We start from the raw sequence: 26,350 nt of genomic DNA on the forward strand, positions 1-26,350 counted from the left end.
GATTGTCAGGAGGAGAAATGCAGGGAGGGTAAATGAGAATTTGAATAAAAGGCAGTAGGAATAGACTCCATGCAAACTTGATTAAAATATTATTTTAAAATTGTAAAATTACAAAATAGTACTTTATAAATTAAAATTGTATATGAATGATTTGAATCTATTATGTAGCCCTTCTTGTCTAAGAATGTATTGAGGGTTATAATCCAGCTAATTAATTAGAAAAACATAGTCTATTCTGACATAAATAAATATATAAATAAATTAAAAGTTTGATATGAAATGGATATTTATGTAGTCTCGAAATATCTCCCAATTACCAAAAAAAAAAAAAAAAGATTAGTAAGATGACTACTGATGAACCAAAGTTTACTTCACTGCTAAAGAGACAACTAGAAACAAGGACTACCAGGGAGGGTGCAATGAGAAGAACTCAGTATCACTTCTGTGATATTCTTGCCAAACTTGATGGTGAGGAACTATCAGACAAACACAGTTGAAGATCAGTTTACAAAATAATTGCCTTCTAACTTTTAAAAGCATCAAAGCCAGGAAAGTCAAGTAAAGATTGAGACATTGTTTCAGATCAAAGGAGGCTAAACTGATGTAACAGATGAACGCAATGTGGGGTTCTGAACTGGTCCTTTGGCTGCAAATCATACCATCAAGACAACCAAAGCTCAAATGGACTTTGAAGCTCAGGGGGAGGGCTGTGCCGTTGTTCTTTTCCTGATGTGTTAATTATATTATGTAGGAGAAAGACCTTTTTTGTAGGAACTACTAAAGTATCTAGGGTGATGGAGTTGGTAACTCAGTCTCAATTAATTCAGGAAAAAAAGAATTATTTTTAAGGTACTTGCCAATTTTCTGTAGTTTGAGATTGTTTTAAAATAAAAGGCAAAATGAGTCAGATAAGACTCTGTCAATGGATGGCATTTATTGTTTATATCTTGTCTCCCCACCTTCCGTGTCCTGTAGAATTTCCCATTTTCTATATTTTATTTTCTAAGACTTTTTGCATCTATTACTAAAAATGCAAAAGATGTGTTGATAGATGTGCATAATCTGAGCATTGCTAGTTTCATGAGCTTCCCTGTTAGATTTGATATTTTACTTTCACATATTAGAAAAACTCTAGTGTTAATCTTATTTTTTAAATATATTTATATATATGTATATATATAAATGTAACACCATGAAAATCTAATAATCTCTAATCCCTTCACACTAATAAATACATTTTCTTGGTTCTCTTCCTGTCTGAGTCCATATACATAAATTACTTTTCCATGGTTGTAATCACAACATAGATACAATTTTATATTCTCCTTTTCTTGTCTGAGCATGTCCCAATATTGCTAGAGAGCCTCTGGGGCTCTTCTTGCCCTCTGATTCTGTGATTACATTTTTGAAACACTGACCTCCTAATGTAAGTACAGGACCATATTTCATTATTCAATACCTGCAGCCTGGGCACCTTATTGCTTCTGCCTAGTCAGTGTGATGTAGTTATGCCATCTATCTAGTAATTTCTACTCGGATGCATTATCATTTGACAAAGGCTTCAAAGTCACTTGGACCTGGGCTAGAATCCCAGCTCTGCTTTGTACAAGTCACTAAATCTTTCTTAGCCCCAGTTTTCTATCTGAGAAACCTGGGTAATAATACCTACCCCATGATATTTGTGAGGATTTAATGAGATCGTAAATGTGAACTTCTTAGGTACTAAGTTCTTAGCAAGTGCTTGTTATTATTATTATCCATCTAAGAGATCTATGACTAGTTAATAAAATGCGGGCTTCCTCCAAATATTTCTTTTTGTGATGCTTTTAGTTTTATTTGTGATAACATTTTTTATTTTTTTGGAGGGGAGAGGAGTACCAGGAATTGAACTCAGGTGTGCTTAACCACTGAGCCACATCCTCAGCCAGTTTTTATGTTTTAGTTTGAGACAGAAGATCTTGCTAAGTTGCTAAGGCTGACCTTGAACTTGCCATCCTCCTGCCTCAGCCTTTTGAGCCACTGAGACTACAAGCTTGCACCTGGGTGCCCAGCTCTTTTTTTAAACAGTCACAGGTATCCAAAGAATTATTAGGATTTAAAAAAAACTCCAACAGATTTTGTAATCATCACCAGAATTTAGAACCTATGGGAAACCTAAAAGGATATCTGATTAATCATCTTTTCCACTTCCCTCAAAAAAGGTAAAAAAACAAAACAAAACAAAAAACCCTTCAAGATGTAATCACAGAGCATGGCAACATCTATTAATTGTGAATTTGCCTAATTCCTCCCACAGTCAAATGATCACACATTATGGAAAAAGAATAACGTCCTAAATTATGAAATGGACTAATAAAGTAGTTAGCATCCGTGTTAGCAAAAACAAAAACAAAACCCTGCAAAAATAAAAAAGCATTCTTTGAAAAAGAATCCTTGAAATGCAGACTCTCAGTCATGTGCCAATGGTAGTGACTCTCATCACTATGTATTTCACAGGGGCAAACTGTGACATTTAGTGTTTGGGGATCAACAGTCACCACACACTGAAGAGTCTCTCAAATTACACAAATTATACATCAGTGATATTTTATTTACAGAAATCCCATTTTTACACTGTTAGAGGGCTCAAATCAGAAGGGACAGAAGTCCATTGTGCACAGTGAGGTGGATTATCATAGCATGCAGCTCAAGTCAGTGAGGACTGCAAGAGAGAGAGAGAGAGAGAGAGAGAGAGAGAGAGAGAGAGAGAGAGAGAGGAGAAACATTGCTGAGACAATTACCCTAAATATTTGTTCAAACGAAGCTTTCTAAATAGTTATTGTGACCTGAGAAAAGCCCACTGACCTTGTGAACAAAAATGAAAATGAAAGCAAGAGTCACACAGAAGAGCAAACAATAGCAGAGCCTTTTGTCTGCTGGGAAAAGGTAGTGCGGCTTCTCGGGAGGGATAAAGAGAAGGTGCCTTAAAACACCAGCTTCTGGAACAGGCTCCCTGCGATGGGAACCACGCATGTGCGCAGCCAAGCGCTCTGAGTCAGTCATCAGGCTGACAATGAAACGTGAGTGTGGAGAAGAAGGGAACAATGATTAACCCCGCAGAAAGTCGGGGAGGGCCCCGAGCCAGCTGTGGACTGCACGGCCCCAGAAGGCTGGTGGAGCGCAGAGGCACGTCACTCCAAAGCAGAGCAAGGAGGGTTCGCCATCTCCAGGGCCTTGACTGTGGGCTGCCACTGGGCCCTTTGTGTTTCTCACATTGAGCATTCAAAAATGAACATAAAATCTACCTAGGAGAGCAAAACATGTCTTTCTGGGACAGTCTGTAGGATGACTTTGGTTCTGTGATTGATGTATGTATTATTATTTCCAGTAGGATCTTTCACAGCTTTTGCATCATTTAAAATGTCTAGCTCTAGGGTTGGGAGCTCAGCAGAAGCTGGTTCGTCTCATCTGTCCTATTCTTTGGGAGCTGATAATCTCCCTGCCTCTGCATGCCAGATGATGTTAAGAGTCCCAAAGAAAACTGGGGTCTGATTCTTAAATTCTGGACAAGTCACCTCAGACAGGAGGCCTATGAGAGCAATTGTGTCCAAAGATCCTGTCCAACCAGGCTTTTGTGAAACAGGCCAAGGACCCTTTCTCAACAGATCTGAGAAAAGCCAGCATTTCATTACCTCAGAAGCTCAGGTAAATAAAATTCACCCCTGATTTTTGGCACCTCCTCTGGGGGAAACAAAAATGAACACAATTGCAAAGGAGTTCATATAAATTTAACTTAATGTGAAAAGAAATCTAATTTCCACTTTCGTTTCTTGCTAATCTAACAAAGAAGAGGAAAAAAAAATAACAACACATTGCCAATATAAGGCAACTGATGGATGATTTTTGTCTTTTGAGGGAAGAGTCAAAATATTAATACTTTTCCTTTGATGAGAAAATTAGAGAACACTCTAGATTACTGAAAACATTTAGATACTGCCCTCGCACTCCATTTCTTAAGCTTGTTTATTAAAAGTAGTTTTTTCATTATGCTAGATCATTTATTTCAGCTAAGTGGATTTCTTCTGTTTGAAGATTTTTTCGCAGAAAAGGCACTTACAATTCCTAGCAATACATTAGCGACCCCAGAGCCATACCACTCTCAGAAGCGGCTAAGGAGCGGGCTTAATCTCCTTCTTATTAAATCTCTTATGCTAAGTCTCTAAGGCATTTTACTGGGCCAGAGGAGGTATTCCTAATGCCACCGTCCATATTATCTTCAGCTTACAGGGACAGATATTTCGCTCTGCCAATGTTATTATCCATACTTAGATGGATCCCAAATGCCAATTAAGATTTGCTGAAACTTTCTGCCATCACGGGTGCAATGAATATACTTGTTCGATTGCACTAAAGATATCATTTCCAGCATGCTAGCAATGATGTTTTTTTTGATGCCCTTAAGAATGTCTGGATAATCTTTAAAATTAACATTCATAGCCAAATTCATTGTGGGTGTAAATAGAGATGACACCAGGGGAGCTTCGCTGGACCTGGCTAACACGTGAGTGCACACACACACACACATACAAATACACACAGGTGGCACTTGCCACATCCTTGTATACTTATTCAATGATGCACCCACTTGGGACTTCCATCCATATAGCTGTCTCCCAAGCTGTCCAACATAACCCATCAAAGCTATTAACAGCACACAGCAGGCACTTGGGAGCATGGTGCTGTCTGCAAACTCTAGCTCCATTCAACACCAGAAAAGAAAGACCTGCTCCCTCTTCAGGGACAGGACTCCTGCTACCACTCAGTGTTTCTCCCAGCTGGGTAGCCACAAGTCTATTTCCTTCTTTAGCCATATGATAATGGCAGATGAGATGAAAAGGAACACAGGCTCTTGATACCTTTTCCTTCGAGTGCTAACTAATGCAAGGCGTTGTTCTGATCTTGTGCTTGGCCGAGGGGATGGCAGATGGCCTTCTGAAAGCTTTTCAAACCCAGGCTGCTTTCAGCAGGCGTGAGGGGGTATTGTTACATTTTCTGCAGAGTGGTAGGAAGCGGCCCGAATAAAAGCACACAACAATTGTGCTACTTGTCTGGGAAGCACATTACAACCTGACAATGGGGGCTAATTGGCTGATGCCAAAAGCAGCCGCAGAAGCAGCTTTGAATATTATTCAGGGGCGGTTTTCGAAAGCAGAGTCAGGAGGCAGGCTGGGGCATAAAGGAGAGCGGCGGGAAGGACATCGTTGGGGAAGCAGTGAGGGCCGGGATGAAGAGGGAAGAGAGTAGCTTCATTATATTTATCAGAAAAGAATCGTGCTCTTGTGTAAGGAGTTTGTTCACGTCCACTTCCCCTTCATCCCCCAAGCTCCCTTATTGGGCCCATGTCAACAGCCAGTCTTGGCTTATAGTGCCATGTCCACAGGACACTGCCGTTACCATGAGAACTGATGCAGGCAAATCTAGAAGCCTTTTAAGAAAGTTTTGTATGAGCTCCTTGAAGTGGGCAATGGAGGAAACAAAATCGACACCGTCCTCACTCTGTGCCAGGCTAGCTCAAGAAGCCTCGCGCACCATTTCAGTTTTCAAAAGGATTCTGAGACATTCTCTTGTGATCATCTTGCACCTGAAGGAACTGGGCCTCAGGGACGTTAAATAACTTGCTCAAAGTCAAACAGATTCAAATCCGGGCATTTCTGATTCTGAAGTTCAAGCCCTTTGGCCATACTGCCTGTGCCAACTCTTTGGATAACTGGCTCCTATCTAGTATGTGACTTAGAGTAGTGGGTGCTCAACTGATGTTTTCTGAACACAGAACTGACTCAAACACAGTCAGGAAAGAAGCTCAAAAGAATAGAAATGACTTCAGAAAAATGATCTTCGAAGCTGGTTCTTGCCCGGAGGCTGGACTACCTAACTCGTCCTCACCCCAACATACATACTAATTCAGTTAGAATTATTTAGCAAAAATGAATTGAGCATCTGTTATGTGCCAGCCACTGTGATAGGTGCGAGGTGTGTCTGGACATTTTAAACCCAGGCTCTGTCCTCTAAAAATTCTCAGTCTGTTGGGTAGAAACATTCACGTACACAATACAATGTGCTATGAAACAGCACGGATAGAGGTAAGATCAGTTCTCAGCAAGCAAAAAGGAAGCCTCACGTAGCCTGGGAAGATCAAGGAAGGCTTCCTGGGGGAGGTGATGCAGCATGGGGTCCTGAAGAGCAAGAAGGAACTGGTCAGGCAAAGACAAAAATGGGTGGCATCATTGCAGGCAAAGGGAGGGCAGTACAAAGCCCACTAAGCACTGTGTACCTGGAGCACTAAGTGTCTCCTACTGAGCCCAAACCATGTGGCAGTAAATGACACTGAAGAGGTAGGTAAAGCCAGGAAAAGGGAGACCTCAAATATCCCACTGAGTATCTTGAACTTCATCCAGCACAGGATGAGAGGCATTGATTTTTCTCTGAAGAAAGTGATACGGCCAGTGCAGATGATGGATACAAAAGGACATGAATTGAGAGAAGAAGATCCGCTGAGAGGTGCTGCCCAGGTTCACTGGAGTCCTGAGGGCCTGACCAGGGAAGCAGAGACAGGGATAGAGGCCAAAGTATTTGAGAAACACTTTTAGGGTCAAGTCAACAAGAATCAGTGATTGGTTTGATTGTGGGAAGAGTCACCTGGATTTCAAACTGGGCCGATGGTGGGGACATCATTCCAATTATGAGGACAGGAAGGGGAATAGATTTGGGGGTGGAAGGTAAGTCCATCTGAAACCTGGTTGATATCCAGGGGTCTAATAGGCAATAGAAATATGATTCAGAAATTCAGAAGAGATATGAAGACAACCAATGAAGTTCAAGAACAGAAGCCTGAAAATAATTTCTTCTGCAGTCACATCTGTGTTGCAGACATGTTGTTTGAACCTGTGTGTCGTTGTTTTCAAAATTAGCCAAAAGTAAAAAATAGGAAGTACATTTAAAAATCATGGAAAAATGATTGATTTTTCACGGAAAAATCAGGAACTAGCACAAAGTATCAAAATATCTAGTGTGTCTTGGAAATGTGTTGTTGATTTTTTTTTTTACATTAAAGAGGACAGGAAACTATTTTCTGTTCACTTATCTCAGTTAAAAGTAGAAAATGCAAGAAAATAAATAACCCAATTTAATAATAGGTCAGCTGCGTAACCAGCACGCTGGCTTCATACAAGAGGTTCGTAGCATAGAAGTTAACTAGTGAGATCAAAATAAACACACAAGACTCAATTACCTTTTTCTTTGACCAGGTCTGAGACGGCCCTCCCTCTGGCTCCTGCCTCGAACCACCCGGTGGGGCAGCAAGGCTTACTCAGGACTAGCAGGAGAGAGAGAGAGAGAGAGAGAGAGAGAGAGAGAGAGAGAGAACATGCCAGAGGATGGCCTTTTATTGGGGAACAAGAAATTCAGGGGAAAATTCCATCCAATGAAGGTCGAGGGGGACAGCATTCCAAGGTCAGGGTCAGTAATTGGTCTCAGGGTCAGTGGTCAGTCACACCCCCACACGGACAGGCTCTCGCACCTGGAGAGGGTGGGGATTAGTTCCGACACAGTTTAGCCAGAACGCCTCACACCCAATCAGGGAGGTGCCCAATCACGTGTGAGAATGGCTTCCCACAAATAGGCAAAAGCCCCAAGTAGACATTTCTCAACAGAAGTCATATAAATGCTTGCTATCACTAACCATCAGAGAAATGAAAATTAAAATCACAATGAAATAGCACACTGTTAAAATGGCTGTTACCAAAAAATGAAAGATAACAAGTGAGGGTAAGGACATGCAGAAAAGGGAATCCTTGTACACTATTGACGGGAGTGCAAATTAATACAAACATTGTGGAAAAAAGCACGGAGGTTCTTCAAAAAATTACAAGTTATAACTACATATGATCCTGCCATCCCACTACTATATACAAAGGAAATAAACTCAGTATGTCAAAGAGGTATTTGAGTTCCTATATTCATGGTAGGATCAGTCACAATAGCCAAGAAACAGAAACAACCTAATGCCTGTTGATAGTCCCAGGGATAAAGAAAATGTATTAGACGTGGAATAGTATTCAACTTTAAAAAGAAACAAAAACTATGTAACAACAAAGATGAACCTGGAAATCCTTATATTAAGTGATATAGACCCGGCATAGAAAGACAAATATTATATAATCTCATCCATAGGTGGAATCCGAAAAAGTCATACTCATAGAAGTAGAGAGAACGGAATGGGAATTAACAGGGGATAGGGGTTAGAGAGATTGGGGGAGATGTTGGTTAAAGGATATAAAATTCCATTTGGACAGGAGAAATAAGTTCAAGAAATCTGTTGTATATCATAAAGACTTTAGTTTAATAACAATATAGTAGATAATTAAATTGCTAAGAAGGTAGCTTTTATATGTTCTCATTACAAAAAATGATGAGTGTGAGGTTATATATGTATATATATATGTTAATCTATGTTAATTAGCTTGATTAAGCTACTCTACCACAAAAAAAACATTTGGCACACCCTCAATGTATACAGTTTTTATTTGTTAATTAAAAAACAAATAGAAAAATAAGAAAAAAGTGGAAATGCAATATAGTCCATGAGGACTGTGTGTTTTCAAGGAAAATAGTGGCAAGAAATGAAAACCGTTCCCACGTGTAAAATGAAAACGAAGCCTGTCCTTGAAAGAATCAATCTTGAGACGCCATTGCTCAGTAAGCCAAGGTGGCAGCAGTGTCTGGTGCAGTTAAATGATGCACAGTGAAAAACCAGTTGAAAGACAGATGAATTTCAATCTTTTTTTTTTAATTGAATGAAATAAATGGTAGCCTACAATTGCCTCTGTTTTAGTTAACTTTTGTATCACTGTGATCAAAATATCTGACAAGAACAAGTGGGGAGGGGTTTATTTGGGGCTCACGATTTCAGAGGTCTTGGTCTGTAGACAGACTCATTGCTGTGGGCCAAGGTGAGGCGGCAAGTCAAGGGTAAGGGCTGAGAGGAGCAAAACTGCTCAGCTCAACGCAGGGCCAAGAAACAGAGAGAGGGAAGAGGGAAGGGCTGCGGGGAAGATGCACCCTTCTGAGGCACCCCCCAGTGACTCACCCCCTCCAGTCACACCCCATCTCCCGACATTACCATCCAGTGGGTCCATTCAAATCAGGATGGACTGATTAGGTTACTGCTCTCAGAATCCAACCATTCCTCCTCTGAATATACCTGCATTGACACAGGATATTTGGGGGACGCCTCACATCCAAAGCATAACAGCCTCTTTCCACATACACACTGGCTGGCCCGGAAGTGTTTGAATTGGCAAAGGCTGTTTTAGAGTCACTGGTCTAGGGTCTGGACGGTGGGCATGGAACCAGGAGTGGGTGAGATTACATAGGGAGAGACCAAGAACCAAATCTTGGGGAAACACTGGAGAAGATGGGTCCCCAGAAGAGCCTGAGAATGAGAGGGTGTGGCATCAACACCAGGGAAGCCAGAACAAAGAAGCCAGGAGCAGAGATCCGTACTATCATGTCTTGGCTTTGCACAGCATGGCCCCCACCTCCGCAGTGCCAGAGGCCAGTCCAACCACGGTATAGCTTGACCAGAGACACCCAAACTGGCTTGGTTTACTGGTGCCTTTAGTGTCTCAGTAATTTTGTCACAGGGCTCTAAGGCCAGGAGTAACACCCAACAGGTTCCATGTGTTAAGTGTTTAGATCCAAACTTCTTCACAAACTACTCCTAAGTTGGAAAGAAAGCATTTTTTTAAATTGCATTCTTAAACAAATCACAGACAATCCCTGAATTACAATAGTTCAGCTTATGATTTTTTTTTTTTTTTTTTACTTTTACTATGGTGTGATTTCAGTAGAAATCAAACTCTGAATTTTGAATTTTGATCTTTTACTGGACTGGCCATCTGTGATAAGATCCTCTCTGGCAATGCCGGGCACCTCAGAGAGCACAGGTCCCAGTCAGTCACGTGGTCATGGGGGAGACAGTTGATGCTATCCCCTTAAGGTATCCTGTACAGTGGATTGGTGTATTAAATGCATTTTTTTTTACTTAGGATATTTTGAATTTACGATGGGTTTATTAGGAGATAGCCCCATCATAAGTCAAGGAACACCTGTGCGTATGGGATGTGCACGCCTGTTGGCATGATATAACTTCCCCAACATTCTCAAACTACCACCCTTATTACCTGTTCTACATCGATTCTCACACAGAATTCACTTCTTATCCTAGCAACTGCAGAAAACCCGGCAGCCAAAGAGATGGGGTAGAGAAACTGATGTGACTCCATTTTTGAGAAACCAGCCTCTACCTCAGAGCAAAGCCTGTCCAAGGAAGAGGGCGTGACCCTTGTCCTTGGAAAAACCCACAGAGTACTCCTAGGCACATACTCACCCTGCTGAGTTGTTTGTTGTAAATAACAGAAGAGATCTGCGGTGCCAGGTGTCCCTGACTCAGTCAGGCTAGGTGAGGAGCCATAGCAACCCCCCTAGCAACCTCCAATCAGCATGAGACAGGGAAAATACCTGGGATGCCAGAAGACCCCCCCAGTAGTTTACGGTGGTTGATAACATGTTGGGAAACCATATAGTTCAGCACGTACACCCCTCTTGGCCTAAACCAATCAGTTCAAAGGAACCCCCCTCTTGTACTAACCAATCACCCCTACCCAACTTGTTCCTGTCAGTGAATGTGCTAATCAATGTTAAGAGTTGTTGTTTGATTTTCCTGTGGTATGGAATGATTTTCTGTGTGTGATGTTATGACACACAGAGTATCCCCCCAAAACCTATAAAATCTCACTGGACAGAGGACCGGGACTCACTCCCTGGGACCGCTGCATTGGGGAACGGTTGTGAGTCCAGGCTTGAGCTTGTAATAAAGACTCTTGCGTGACTGCATCGGATTCGGCTCCTGGAGGTCTATTGGGGGTACCATGATTCTGGCATTACAGTGTCATAGAAAGAAATGTAGCTCAGTCTAATGTGAAATCGGACTGCTCTGGTCAGTGGTTCTCACAGTGTCTGGTAGAGGTTGAGACACCCCATGGAGCTGCAGTGTAGTACCCTGTACTAGTACCCGGGAGCACCTGGGCATACTGGTCAGAACCTTGAGGTTAGACAGCATGGACTAGTGTGCAGTTCTATCATTTAGATCCTGGTGTCTATGGGGACATTTGCTCCCAAAACCACACAACTAACCTCAAGTGAGTTTATGGAACACTACTGGTTTATAGCCAGTTCTCATGGCTTCATGCTAGTGAGAAGGATTACTTAAATAAATGAAATCCAGCTGGGTGTGGTGGCACATGCCTGTAATCCCAGTGAGGATCCCAAGTTCGAGACCAACCTCAGCAATTTAGCAAGGCCCTGTCTCAAAATAAAAATTTAAAAGAGGGGCTGAGAATGTAGCTCAGTGGTAGAGTACCACTGGGTTCAATCCTCAGTACCAAAGTAAATAAATAATAAATAAACAAATAAATAAAAATAAATGAGTAAAATCCCCAAATAAATGAAATAATTAATGCCTTCAGTCCTCTCTCATACAAACCTTAGTTAGCACAAACCCCCTTTCTCTTGCCATTCTCTGAATAAGAAATGGTATAACAGAGTAGGTATGGAGGTAAATGAGGCGGTGACCAGGCCTGAAGCAGCCACAGTGGGAGTCCACTCCAGAGTTGAGGCCTGACTGCACATGAAGAAGGAGAGAGCATGTCCTTGTGTGACAGCCTCCTCATCTGGCAGCTTCCAAGAGCACAGCCGGCTAGCATCCAGTAGTCAGCGCTCTTTCCAGGGAATCACCAGGACCTTCTCATGAGGCCTATCAGCACTGTCTCACCAAGGAGGCCAGGCTTGCCCTGCACCCAGGTCCACAAGCTCCTGAAGAGCTAAGAGTGGGTCAACACAACTGTTACCATTCAATGGCCGTCTGGAAGTGTACAGAGAAAAGAGGGATCAGGGGAATGCCCCATCATGCAGGACCTGGCGTTGGCACTACCATTGCCTACATAGTGGCCTTGAGCAAGATACTCAAGATTATCATTGGTAATATTACAATAATATCCCAATGATGTTGTAGAGATTAAATACATGCTTAATAGATGCTTATTCTAGATAGCTCACATTGTGTCTATAATCCAATAAATGTTATGGAATCTGGGATTCAGCAAGTGCTTCCTTCCTCTCCAGTTTGGCTCTGTGATCCTAGGCAAGGTCCTTAACCTCTCTGGGCCTCCTTTTTGTTGTATACTACATGTGTGTATACAGTACAATACACACAAGTGTGTGTTACAAAAAGAAAAGCAAGAAATTGTACTAGACACTTTTTATGATATAAACAACATTATTTTAATTCTTACTCTTGCATGGTATCCACATTTTTTTCTTTTTCTTTCTTTTTTCTTTTTCATTTTCATTTTCGTTTTCTTTTCTTTCTTTCTTTCTTTTTTTTTTGTGTGTGTGTGTCTATACACACACATGCACTAGGGATTGAACCCAGGGCATGCTAGGCAAGAGCTCTACTAAGTAGCCACATCCCCTGTCCCTAGACACCACAGGTCAAATGATGTTCCCTTTAGTTCATAATGTGTCTTCCTATTTGCATTTATCTCATTCCAAGAAGCTCTTTTTAACAGGCTGCCACATCTAGTGGACAAGGTAGAACCCAAAGCCAAAGAAATATGGTGTTTTAGTTAACTGACATATTTTGGTCACAAGTTGGTCAACGATTTCCATTTATCCTTTTGAAATACTGAAACAGCACAAATTAGTACACGTTCCTGAGCCTGCCACTGATTTCCCTGCTGGACCAGGTCCTGAGGCCCTGTTTGCACTAAGATGCTGTGAGTTGGTCTAACCAAGGAAGAGGGGGTTTTCTTTGGGAGCCAGGACGCCCTGGACTCAGTTTGTTCAAAGCAGCTCTGATGGATTTCCTCTCAAAACCATTGCCGACAGGGGACTAAACATCTGAGTTGAAATTCCCTGCCCTCCTGCATCTCCTCCACTGGACGTATGGTAGAAGATGAGACAGGAAGTGGAAGAAAAAGGGAATGTAATGGTGTGGAGGAGGGAGAAGAATTCCAGACTCATCACTCCCCAAGAGCCCTGCTTCTAGGCTCAGCCCACATCACAGTGCAGGGAACACTGTGGGCTGAGCTGCTTCCAAGCAAGCAAGCCCCTGTCTGAACCGGCCCCTCCCCAACGGCACACAGGACTCCCAGGCACGTGATCTTGCTCATCGTGTCTTCTGGAAGCTGAGAAACTTAGGTTTCCCTGTCTTTGTTTCCTTCACTGCCTTCTGCAGTTCTCTCATTTTTCTAAAACACCTGGGTGGGAGCTGTTAAGGACAGCAGTATCCCATTTCTTCAACAGCCCGGGACCTGGCACCTTTCCTCTTCTTACAAAGCCTCTTCTTACAAACTCCTGTTCCATTTCCAAAGGCTCCAGCATGTTTACGCGGGGCTGGGAGGGAAGCTGGCTCTGGCTGGCGGTTTGTGTTAATTGTCTGGCTGCACTTTAGAAAGACGCTCTTTTGAATCTGAGCATTTAGGGAGAAAGTGGAGAAGCGTGGCTGTATGAAAGAGCAGTGCGTGTTAAATATTCATGCTCTGCTCTCTGTTAATCAGAATCAGTAACCCCCATGGCTTAGCTCAGTCTGCTGGCTGCCTCCTATGATTGCGCTAAGGAACCTGGATAGAAAACCACCAACAACGCGCGCGCACACACACACACATACACACACACATACACACACACACACACACCAAGATGTGGGTGCTTACAGGTTTGAAATGCTTCTAGTTAGCATTGTGCAATTCAGCATAACTATTTTCTCCAAGATGTCGAGTGAGCCCCAGTTATCCCTACCGTCAGCACTTTAGAACCACTCCCCCCACTCGATTTCCTTCTCCGTATTAAACTCAGCAAACTTTGTCCTTGCTGAAATAACCTAGACATTTTCTAAAATAATTCTTAAAGCTAATCATAGTGGAATCTAGGTCATTTTTTGAAAGTGACAAAATTATTTGATAAAATAGAGAAGAAGCTGATTATAAGTGAACAAGAATATGGTAATAATATCATAGGTTTAGAAACAACTTTGAGGTCATGTTTCCAGAACTTTCAGGAAATGAACATTTTATATTTCATTTGATTTAGTTTTAAAAGCTCATGTAACATAACCACAGGAACCTTAAAAATTATCACTTAATTTAAAAGAAGAAAAACAGCTCTTAATTAAAAACTGCTTCGTAGCTATTTTTTCTCAAGTTTTCTAGAATGAGGATGGTTTACCATTATAATAAAAATAATAAAGGTTATATTTTTTAAAACCTGCCTAGCAGTTGTTGAATTGTGTTGAAGAATCCACCCATTTCTTCCTTACCTGTGTCATCCACTAGAGAAATGTTGGTGAAGTTGCTGTCCTCCTTCTCTTTTCTGCTGGACCCATCCATCTTGAGCAATTTGCAGACCTGTTAGTGAGAAAAACAAGGGCTGAGAAGAGCAGCAGTTGTCCCATGTGATCACTCTTGTTAAATCATTAATAGGTGAGCGTCCAAGCAGGTGCTATTGGATCCCCGCACTAGCCTCCCTCTTCCTGATTTCCACCTGAAAGTCTTACCTGAGCGTATATTTTCCACAGGAAATGATTACAGACTCAGGTTAAAGAGTTACAGCCTTTACCCAAGGCTGAGCTGGCACGGCTGCTGTACCCTGGCTAAACGCCAAACCTTGCCTTTAGCCTGATGATGACAGTTTCCTTACACTGGATTGTCTGAGGAAATGGACCAAAAAGCATTAGGATGAGTTTGGGGAGAAGAAACTGATTTTATATGATTCACATATATTTTGGATCCCTGTGATACACTTATCAAGGATTTGCTCAAGGACCTAGCATGACCTAGGGACAATCACCTAATCTGTGTGTGATATGAAGACAAGTCTGTTGGGAGAGGTGGATTAAAAGTTCCTGGCACAGTTTTGCAAAATTGATAAATGTCAGCCACAATGACAATCACAGATGATCAGGCATATGTGAAGAAATACGATTCTCTACACATTGAGCTCGTTAGTACTCATTGGCATTACTATATATAGGCCACCTATAAACATTCATTGAAATGACAGAATCCCCCTCCTCTGCTTCTGGAATGGAGCCCAAAGGGAGGGACACTGGCCTCACCAGCCCTTAAGCCGGGAACCCTTTGTTGAAGGAAGAAACACTCTCTTACCACTGTTTGTCCTGATTCCTTTGTCCATATTCATAGACATGGACACAGACAAACCCAAAAGTATTTTAGCATTTCAAATCATTACTCCTTTGGGGGGAAAAATCAGCCACATTTGATGAAGCATTTCAAACAATATTAAAATGCTTAAAATATTAGGACTATATTCTGCCCCAAGTGCCTTGATACATGGGTTTCTTTTTTATTCACCCGAATACATTGTTGCTATATCAAACAAAATGAATGTGAGCTGCTAGAAATCATGAATGTTAAAAATTAAATTCACTAGAATAGAATTCCCCCTAATTTTTCAATTATATTCTACAAATATCAAGTGCCTATTCTATACAAACTGGGTTCTTTGGAGAGTAAGAGATTTATTTATGGCTATTAATAAGCCTGTAAAATAGCTCAAAAACAAGAGTCCCAGAGGTTTAGAGAAGGAAAAGAGTGCATCTGGCTGACACAATCATGAAAGTCTCAGAGAAGGTGACATGTGAGATGCAAGATCAATGGACACATGCAACCACAAAGGCAAAAATGACCAGGTAGTGAGTACTTTCTCGGTGGAGGGATATGGGCAGAAGCTCAGAGATGGGAAAGTATAAGCTGGGTGTGGTAGTGCATATCTGTAAGCCCAGTGACTCAGGAGACTGAGGCAGGAGGATTGCAAGTTCGATGCCAGCCTCAGAAATTTAGCCAAAGTCTTTGCAACTTGGTGAGACTCTGTCTCAAAATAGAAGATTAAAAAAAAAAGGACAGGGGATATATAGCTCAATGGTAAAGCACCCCTGGTTCAAACTCCAAATGAGAGAGAGAGAGAGAGAGAGAGAGAGAGAGAAGGATCATGCACATTTGGAAATCAAGAGTGAAACCTCCATGTAAGAGATGGAGAATAAGAAGGAAAATTGGATAAGGTCATATCTAAGAGAGCTTTGAATGCTAGACTGCAAGAATCCAAGCCTTCTAAGAATCGAATTCCAATATGGGATTAAAACAGTGAAGAAAATAGGGAGGTGGGGAAGGTTGGAGAGGCCCTGAGCCTTAATGCAAGTCTGATCTGGAATGAAAGCTAAGTGGGATAGAAGATCCTGCTTGTCCTGCATAATAAAGAAGTTTTGACAAGATTGTCAAAGAGTGCTTGAGCCAAAGCTGACCAAGAGGAATTCTCTTGATTCCCCCAAATAGCCTTCCTTGGCATTTCTGCAGCTTGTAGTCCCTGGCAGTTGGAGGGAAACCTGTGAAAATGTGGTGATGGATTTCAGAGCATGGCAGTTGGGGCCCTTGGTCAGTTGCACTCTGTGTAGGTGGAGGTCTATAGGTGCAGGCTTATGGCCACAGTTCGGGCTGCTTTCTCTAGTAACCCTTGACATAACCATGGGCCAGTTCATTAGGAAGCATAAAAATACTTCTCTCGGCTGTTCCAACCTGTCTCAGTCTTAGAAATAATAGCACACACTTAAAAATGCCTACTATGGGTTAGGCAAAAATTCTAGGAAGTAGGTTTTTAAAGGTTAGAGAGTTGAGACACAGAGAGAAGTTAAATAAATGACAAAATGTCTTTCTGCTAAGTCCATGGTGATACCTGGTCTGGGCTCCATTCTCTCTGGTTCCAGGCTCTGTGCTTCTAACTATTACATTATCTACTCCTAATAACATTATCAAGTAAGAAGGACATGCAAGAGAAGAGTTGATCAACTCAGCAAATGAATTTTTTAAACCACAGAGTGAGTTTCATTTAAAATATCATATGGGTTTTATTTTTATTACGCATGGCCAATTGTACTTATTTGTTAGGATTAGCCTACACACACACATTGTTTTTGGCTTCCTTTCTGATATTCTTCAAGTATGTTTCTCATGAAGCATTAGAGGAATGACAAAAGTCAGTCAGCATCACTGCCATCCCCAAGTTCACTGAGCAAAATGTATGAGGGAAAAGAGGTTCACTTTCAACTGGGAGCGAGAATTGTCTGTGGATTTACATTCTCTGTGCAGAATCTTACTCCTATGTTGTCTTCTACAAGCTTTATCATTTTAGCTCTTATTCTTAGGTCATTGATCCACTTTGAGTTAATTGTTGTATGTAGGGTGTGAAATAGGGATGCAGCTTTATTCATTAACATTTGGAGATCCAGTGGTCCCAACACCATTTGTTGAATGCAGTATTTCTTTCCCCCATTAAAATGGACTGGCATCCTTTTTGGAAATCAATTGTTTGGATTTATTTCTGGAATTTCAGTTCTAGTCTACTGGTCATTATGTCTATCCTATGTCTGACACACTGTTTTGATTACTGTAGCTTTGTGTTAAATTTTCAATCTTTTGAAGTGTGAGTACTTCCACTCTGTTTTTCTTTTTCATTATGTTTTGAGTGTTTGGAGTCCCTTGCATTTCCTTTTGAATTCGAGAATTGACTTGAATTTGGCTGTGAATCCTTAGATTGACACCAAAAGCACAAACAACAAGAGAAAAAAAGCAAATAAATCAGACTTCATAGAAATTGAAAACTTTTGTTCATCAAAGGTCATGATCAATAATAAAAATCTACAGAATGAGAAGATGGGAATGGGAAAAAAATTTGTAAATCATGCATTGTGATTTAGATCAGGTGTCCCCCAAAATCTCATGCGTGAGACAATGCAAGAAAGTCCAAAGTTGAAATGATTAATTTATGAGAAGTGTGACCTAATTGATGAACTAATCCACTGATAGGGATTAACTAGGTGGTAACTGTAGGTAGGTAGGGTGTGGCGAGAGGAAATAGGTCACTGGGGGTATCTTGTCGTTGGTGAGCAGAGCTCTCTCTCTCTCCGCTTCCTTGTTGCCATTTCCTGACCTGCTTTCCTCTCCAATGATGTTCTTCCTCATCTCAGGCCCAGAGCAATGGAACTGGCCATCTATGAACTGGAACCTCTGAAACCTTGAGACTGCTCTAAATTGTTCTTTTGGGGTCTTCTTGTCACAGCAATGGAAAGCTGATTTAAACATCGCTTATATATGCTTAGTATTTAGCATATGTAAGGAACTTATAGAACTCAAAACCAAAAAGACAACCCAATTTTTTTAAATAGACAAGGAACCTAAATCATATAAACCAAGTCATATAAAAAATGGCCAATAAGCACATGAAGATATATTCAACAGACCTGGGCATGGTGTTGCATGCTTGTAGTCCCAGCTGCTTGGGAGTGCTAAGGCAAGAGGATGGCCAGCCTGGGCAACATAGTGAGACCCTGCCCCCCCCCCCAAAAAAAAAAAGAGTCCAACCTCATTAGTCATAAAGGAAATGCAAATTAAAACCACAATGAGATCCCACTTAACACCTACTAGGATGACTTTCATTTAAAACCAGAACAAAACAAAATTTAAAATTAGTGGTGGTGAGAATATGGATAAATAGGAATCTTTGTATATTGCTGGTAGGGATATAAAATGAGAGAGCCACTGTGGAAAATAGTTTGACAATTCCTGAAAAAGTTAAACATTGAGTTAACTTGTGACCCAACAAACCACTCTCAGATATGTACTCAAGAGCAAAGAAAACATGTCTATACAGATACTTGTGAATGAATGTTTATAGCAACACTATTTGTAGTAGCTAAAAGGTAGAAATAACTTCAATGCCCATTAGCGGATGAACAGATAAACAAAATGTGATATGAAAATTCAGTGGGACACAAAATGTCACATATCGTATGATCCCCTTATGGGATGTATCCAGAAGAGGCAAGTTCATAGAGACAGAAAGTATATTAATGGGAGAAATGGGGGAAATGGTGATAACCTAATGGGAAGGAGGTGATTTTTAGCATCAGGGAAAAGTTTTAAAACTAGAGCAAAGTAGTGGTTGCACCATGTTGAGAATACACTAAATGCCACTGAATTGTATACTTTACAATAGTTACATTTATGTCATGTGAATCCTACCTCATTTAAAACAAAGAAGATTAAAGAAATCCAATGGAAAAAATTAGTCATTGTGTATGCCTCTCCAAAGTGTGAATGATTGAGGTGTTAATAAGTATCCCAAATCATAACATACTCAACAATTTCAAATTCAACATGAGACCCGTCTACCATGCATCATAGAATTACCAGAGCTAGAATATACTCACATCAAGGTGGTTCAGAAAAACCACAAATCTTTATTATAATGCAGTCTTCCCTAAAACAGAGCTCATGGGCATGAACACGGAGGTCAATATTCTCTCATTTTTGAAGTGGGGAGCATAAGATGAGAATGTGTTCTGCATGTGTGTTTGTATGCATGTGCTCCTGTTAATGGGCATTGGAAGTAACAGAACTGAAGAAAAAGTGAAATGAGGAGAATTAGCAAATTAATCAGCTTTCTTACACTCCCTTTGTCATGATCTCAAAATATCAATATTGATAATGAGGCACATTGGAAGCCAGCATTTTCTATGGGCTTTCTCAGGGCTGTTTCTGAGCAATAACCCAGGCAATATCTCCAGGAGCTCTGAGTACCAATTATGAACTCTGAAGTGTGTGTAATCAGTAGATTCCTGGAGAGAAACTGGCATCTCTAAGAAGGTGCTAAGCACTCCTCTTTAGTATAAAAGGTTCTCTTTCTTTAGGAGTAATTTCACATGAAACTATTTGGATATTTTTTGACAAATTAGTGCAAATTGGATTAATTCACCCCATTAGCTACAAAGGGAGAATGTGATGGTGAAACTTTATTTTCATTATGTGTAGCTAATAACAAGAGCTAGCATTCACTGAGTGATTACTATTTGCTCAGCACCATTTGCCTGCTGTACCTGTACCCCCTCGTTACTCCTCTCAACATCCTTATAAGGAAATAGAAACTGAGGACACCATAGTTTGCTCAAGACCCACAGACAGGGCAAAAGATCACACTGACCACCCCAGTGGACAGCCTCTATCATACATAGACATTAAAATATACAATTCAATGAATAGGCACGTTGTATGTTTAAATGTTTTTAAAAATAAAGATCGAACACTAGTGTTATTGTTTGAATGTGAGGTGTACCCTGAAAGCTAATGTGTGAGACAGTACAAGAAGGTTTAGAGGAGAAATGATTGGGTTAGGAGAGCCTTAACCCAATCAGTGGATTAATCCACTGATGAGGTTAAAGAGTGGTAACTGAAGGTGGGTAAGGTGCGGCTGGAGGAGGTGGGTCATTGGGGGTGCCACTTTCGGGTATAAATTTTGTATCTGGTGAGTGGAGTCTCTCTCTGCTTTCTGATCATCATGTGAGCTGCTTACCTCCGCCACACTCTTCTGCCCTGATGTTCTGCCTCACCTCAAGCCTTGAGGAATGGAGCTGGCTGTCTATAGACTAAGACCTCTGAAACCATGAGCCCCTGACAGAACTTTTCCTCTTCTCTGATTCTTCTTGTCAGTCTTTTAGTCACAGCAAAGAAAAAGCTGACTAAAACAACTAGCATATGTAGAAAGGAAATAGCACAAACTTTTAGATGAGAGTTCTTCTTCAGGTACTGTTAGGGTATTTCACAAATACAGTGTCTTTGAGGTTCATGCATGTTGTGGTATGTTGCAAGATTTCCTCCAAATGTTTACAGGCTGAATAATATCCCATTGTTTGCATATGCCAAATCCTGCATAATTTCATTTAAATGAGCTATCTAAAATAGTCAAACTCAAATAATCAGAGGATAGAGGGGTGAAAGGGTGGTGGAAATGGGGAGCTGCCATTTAGTGGGTATAAAATTTCAGTTTTGCAAGAAGAATAAATTCTAGAGATCTGCTCACTGTGTGCAATTTTGCCTCTGGTTAACAAGCCTGAATTGTACACTTAAATTTTGTTAAGAGGGTAGATCTCATGTGAAGTGTTTTATACATAATAAAATAAAAATTGAAGGAAAAGAACAATATAGCTCCTATGATTTTTTAAGGAAAAAAATTTCCTGAATTATATTCTGTTTTAAATGAATTTATGTTTTGGTTCTCCCAATATATTATTCAAATCATGAATTCAATTATAGTAAATATACATTAATATGCCAACAACTCACATCAAGGTGGGGATCCTTACATAAACAATTAGCTTTAGCAATTAGGTGATAAATAGAGATGTAACTCCTGGCTTCATCTATGGATATTCTCTTCTAAGATATTAGGCGAAATTCTTCAGCATCAGCAATAAAAAAGGAACATTCATAATATGGTCATGTAGAAGAGCATAGAGCACATATGCAAATCCAGTTGAATAATAAATGTTGGTAGCAATTAGCAAAAAGAAAATGTAGCAAATACAATGTTTTGTGACTCCACACAAGAAGGGGTTAAAGAACGTTGATTCGTAGCTTCCTTTTTTTGCCCAATTACCTCTAGGCGAGCTACTCAAGCACAAAGATGGCAGATTTCATTCCACCATTCATCAAATATTCATGTGGCATCCACTGTGCTTCAAGGGTAAACACTGTAATTCTTTAAATGCTTTCAAAGATGCCCAATTCTACCTAGGCAACACAGGAAAATGTGAGGCAAAGTTTTGCACATTTTACTTCATGTATTATATTATAACTTGTAGTCAGTTAAAAATTGTGTAGGTTCGTTCAGCAGCTATTTCTCAAACCCCTTCTTTGTGCTAGGTGCCGGGGATGTAGCATGAGGGAAAAAAAAAAACCACTTTGTATCACAGAGTTGATATTCTTGGTGGGAAGACAGACGATGATCAAATACACTTCTTAGATACAAAAACATGTATATTTCATGTCCACATCCCTAAACATACCCACATATAGGGGTGAGAATTGCCATGGAGAAAATGAAAAGAAGGCAAAGCAGACAGAGTGATAGGAATGTGGGTGTTGTCCAGTGTACCACATCAGGGAAGGCCTAGCTGATGACATGACAGTGCAGAGACTGCAGGAGTTGTAGGAGCAAATTCAAGGACATCTGAAGGAAGAGCACTGGCAGAGGGATCAGCAGGGACAAAGACCCTGAGGTGGCAGCAGGTTTGGCACACCCAAAGAAGGTTCAAGGACCCAGCAATAGAGCAGCTGATTGACTATGTGGATCCTTAGTAGCCCTTCCAAATTCCTTGGGCATCCCTCTGTGAGATCAGACATGCTATACAGAGGACAGATGTGATCTCACTTATAACAGGATCCCTCTGACTGCAGTGAGGAAAATTGATAAGTTGAGGGGTGAGTTGATAGGGGAGCGGGGAGGACAGAGTTAGGGAAATGAATTAGAAGCCTATTGCAATAAGCCAGGCAAGAGAAGGTGCCGTGGTTGAGGCCCACGTGGCAGCTGTGGAGGGGTATGAAGTAGTTAAATTCTGGATGTATTTCAGCTCTGGAACCAACAGCATTGGCTGTCATAGACAGTGAGAGAGACAAACCAAGGATGATTCTGGTATTTTTTGGCAAAAAATAACTAAAAAGGAGGCATCATTGGCTCAGGTGAGGAGGATTGTGTGTGGGAGGGGAATAAAGAGTTTAAATTTTCACATGTGAAGTTTGAGAGGCTTTTAGACACTCAACTGGAGATGGTCAGTAGGCAATTGAATATGGGTCTGGATTTCAGCATAGAGGCTGGGGGAGTGGTGTCTGATAGATGGTATGCAAAGCCATAGGCATGTGAGATCACCTAAGCAATTGTGAAGACAGAACAGAGGACAGGATGGCCCATGACTGTTCACACTTAGAAATTGGGAAGACAGGGAGGAATCAGTGCAAGACACTGAGAAGGAGCAGCCAGATGGAAGGACAGAAAGCAAAAGAGCTGTGTCCTGGCAGCCAGATGAAAACAGTGATCAATGGTGGTATTCGACGCTGTTGTCAGATCAAATAAAGTAAGGACTGAGAAATGATCACTTGTAAGTTGTTTAAACAAAGGCCTGCTTCCAGTTTCCTCCTATAAACCAGTGAGAACAGCTGATGGATATAGTGGTTGCAAGAAATAAGGAACTGAGGTGCGATCAGAGAATGGAAATCATAAAGAAAAAGGCAACTAGGGAATTGCAAGCAGCTCCTTCCCAGCAGGGTGATTTGGAAGCAGAGAACAGCATGGGAAATGTGCACTTTCCTGGCTCAGCGGTGGAGTCAGAATTTCTGGATAGGAAGAATTTAAGGTCAGCATTCTGATTGGAAGTGGCGACGTGGGCAACTAGTCGTGGAGCTACATTTCACATGAGATGAAATTCACAGTGGTTATCAAAGCATTGGAGAGAGGGTGGACTTAAACTCTCCCAAAGAAGCCCCTGGGAGACACCACTGCTGGCTGCAGGGTTGCCACATATGGATGTTATCTGTGCACAGATCTGCCTGACAAGGGACAGCAGGATCTGAAATCCATCCAGTGCTCTGCTCACCAAGTGGTGCCCTGGACCTCACAGGTGTGTCTTTTTCTAATTTGCATACATGCTAGTGGTACCCTGCAAGAATGCAATGGGTACTATTTTTTCATCTCTGACAATCATGAGCTACACTTATAAATTAAATCTTTGTATAAATGAGAAAAATTGCTAGCACTCTCCTGTCTTCTATTGAAAAATCTTTCTAATCTGTAAAAATCTTTTTCCTTATTTCAATGTCCATTTCCTTATTAAACATTTATTAGTGTTAACATCCTCAAAGTCAGTTACTTCTTATTATTAAAACATGTCTACTATTGAGAAAAATAAAGTCATAAATTAGATCTGTCTTCAATAAAACTTTACATGCTTTCCCTGGAAATCAGAAATGGATTCTTGTTTGTGTCTGAACTTTGCAGTCCTTGTCTGAGAATCTTGATTTGAGGCTAAGGTCAGGATGTTGGTATTATTCTGGTTTTGTTGGCTCCCTCTGGTGGATAAATTATGTGAACATGAATTTTGGATGCTCTTTAACAAAAAGCTTCAGTGTTTTGAAGCCTGGAGTGACTTGCCTCTTCCTGGAGAGTGCCAGGAAATGTCTGGGTTTGGGATTAGGTTGGGAGGTGGCAAGGAAAAGGACTTTCAGAGTAGCCACTGTGAAATTGTAAACAGGTGTCAGACAGAATCACTACTGATGGGGAAAGGACTTTGTAAATTTTCTACTGAAGTATGACATACATAAAGTGAAGTGTGCAAATTGTTAAGATCATAGATGCATAATATATACCCAGTGTTCAGATCGAAACCATTTCCAGCACCTCGGGGTAAGAGGTTTTAAAAATTGGTTTCCTTTTTAGCACTCAAGTCCGTTTTGCAGCCAAGAAAACAACCTGTAGTTACAGAATGACTGCCTGTAGTCGACCCAAAGGAACTGAGAGGAGTAATTTGTTAAGTGCATTGAGATGAAAAACTGTTGGGTGCAGAGGCTGACTCTAAGGTGGCACACAGATACTCCTTCCCCCACTCCAAAGTGGAAATTACTCATTTTTGTCCCTGTGCTTGGTTGCCTTCATCACTTTGCTCTCTCCTAAACAATTTTCCAATTCTATTCCTTTTTTTCCAGTCCAAAACACATCGATTGAATGTTGACTGGATGCAGAGAGGAGTAAGTTATGGTTCCTGCCCTCAGAGAACTCACAGACCAGTTGCATTGAAAGCAAAAATAGGAAACAAGGGACTGTAATCTAGTAGTTTAAGTGTAACAATAACAGGAGCTAACATGATGTATCCTGTTCTACATGCTCATCTTTTCTCTGCAGGTTACCTGTATAGGGCAGTGAAAACAGTTTCCCTCCACTTTTTTAGCTTCTCTGGCTGGGCTACAAATTTAATTGATATGTGTGTACATAAACATGAAGTCCCATAAAATCTGAGACTTGTAGAAGAGTCAGATGATTGACATTTATATAGTATCTTAAGCTGCAGAAAGGAATAAAAGTTTGGGGCTGCTGGGGGCAGGTGGAGTTTTGAGTGAGTAAAGGGGGAAGGTCCTGGTGGCTAAAGTTTGTCTTGTTGTGCAGATAAAAAGTCTCTCAGGTAATAAAAGTCGTCTGGAGCAGCCCTCAGAAGAATAGGTGACAGACAGTTTGGGTGTGGCATCAACCTCCAGTCTCCTCGCCCATGATCCCAGTTAATCTTCCCTGTTTGAAAAGAATCCCAGGGAGGGGATTCCTGCTGATAACTGAGTTCCTTTTGGAGGATCTGTCTTGAGGCCGATAAGGGAGCTCAGAGAAAGCCTGTACCCATCCATGTTCCCCAAGGGTCCTCCATTCAAAGCAATTAGCCTGGCAAAACATGGGATTTAGGCACAGTCCTTCCTGAGTTCCTGCAACTGCTCTCATCTGAACTCCTCACAATCATCCTGAAGAGGAAAAAAGAGAAGCTGGTGATAGGTCCAAGGTCCACAGAGGTGGCGAACATGGCCCTCCAGGATTGGGCTTATGTGTATCTGCTATTCAAGGGTGGTGCTGGAGGCACCTACAGGGCACTGAAGGAGCCCCGAGACCTGTGAGTATCCATCTGCTGAGCTGGCCAGCCACCAGCAACACTCAACACTTGTGCAGACTCCAACTTGTATCTCAAAGGCTGATGCACTGTGGTCAAATTCAAAGACAGCCTTTATTTTCATATGCCATATCACAATGTGTTGGATTACTCCAGCATGAACACTTGACTATTCATTGTTAGAGCGTGAATTTCTCCAAATCATAGGCAATCAACAAAATTAGGTGTCAAGCATGTTTTTTTATTTGTTTGTAAACTTATTTAAATGGCTCATTGAACTGTTCACTAAGAATTTTTATTTTAAGTCTTGAAAGCACGGAAGAAAGCACTGCTGTAACCTGAGGGAGTTCCAGATAGTTCAAAACAGATCAATGTCATGTCGTGGTGCAAGGTTTTGAAATCCCACCTGAGGGCGGTGTTTTGCACCTCCTTCCTGTCAGAAATCTCTAGACAGGCCAAGACTCTGGATAAAGACAGCAGAGACGTCCCGCCTAATCACAAACAGGGCCTTCTCTCCTCCACATTCACAATCATTATCTGCATCACCATGATGCCCCTCCCATAAAGGCACCTCAGTGCACAAGGACCAAATTTCATTTAGATTTGCTTATCGCAGGGTAGGTGTAGGAAATAGAAAAATCATATCTGGGTTTCACAATACTAGGTTGCTAACATAGGAAGTGAGCCCAACTTCTTCAAGTTGTCCTATATGAT

General features: G+C 41.2%; 1 protein-coding gene across 4 annotated transcripts in view; it reads right to left on the reverse strand.

The window, feature by feature from the left end:
* The window catches only part of Scoc (short coiled-coil protein), a 70,483-nt gene that overhangs the window by 23,520 nt on the left and 20,613 nt on the right, over nt 1-26,350 (reverse strand). The window contains exon 2 of one of the 4 annotated variants that reach the window (XM_046459578.2): nt 14,414-14,501. In XM_046459578.2, coding sequence (XP_046315534.1) covers nt 14,414-14,483 — 70 coding nt within the window. In that variant the 5' untranslated portion in view covers nt 14,484-14,501. Of the gene's footprint in view, nt 1-14,413; nt 14,606-26,350 lie in introns of those variants that run through there. The other 3 variants (XM_058584056.1, XM_058584055.1, XM_058584057.1) reach the window with 3 other exon arrangements.

This window comes from Marmota monax, unplaced genomic scaffold (assembly GCF_021218885.2).
Source record: "Marmota monax isolate L192 unplaced genomic scaffold, Marmota_monax_Labrador192_F-V1.1 WCK01_AAM20220418_F8-fsc00039, whole genome shotgun sequence".
Lineage (NCBI taxonomy): Eukaryota > Metazoa > Chordata > Mammalia > Rodentia > Sciuridae > Marmota > Marmota monax.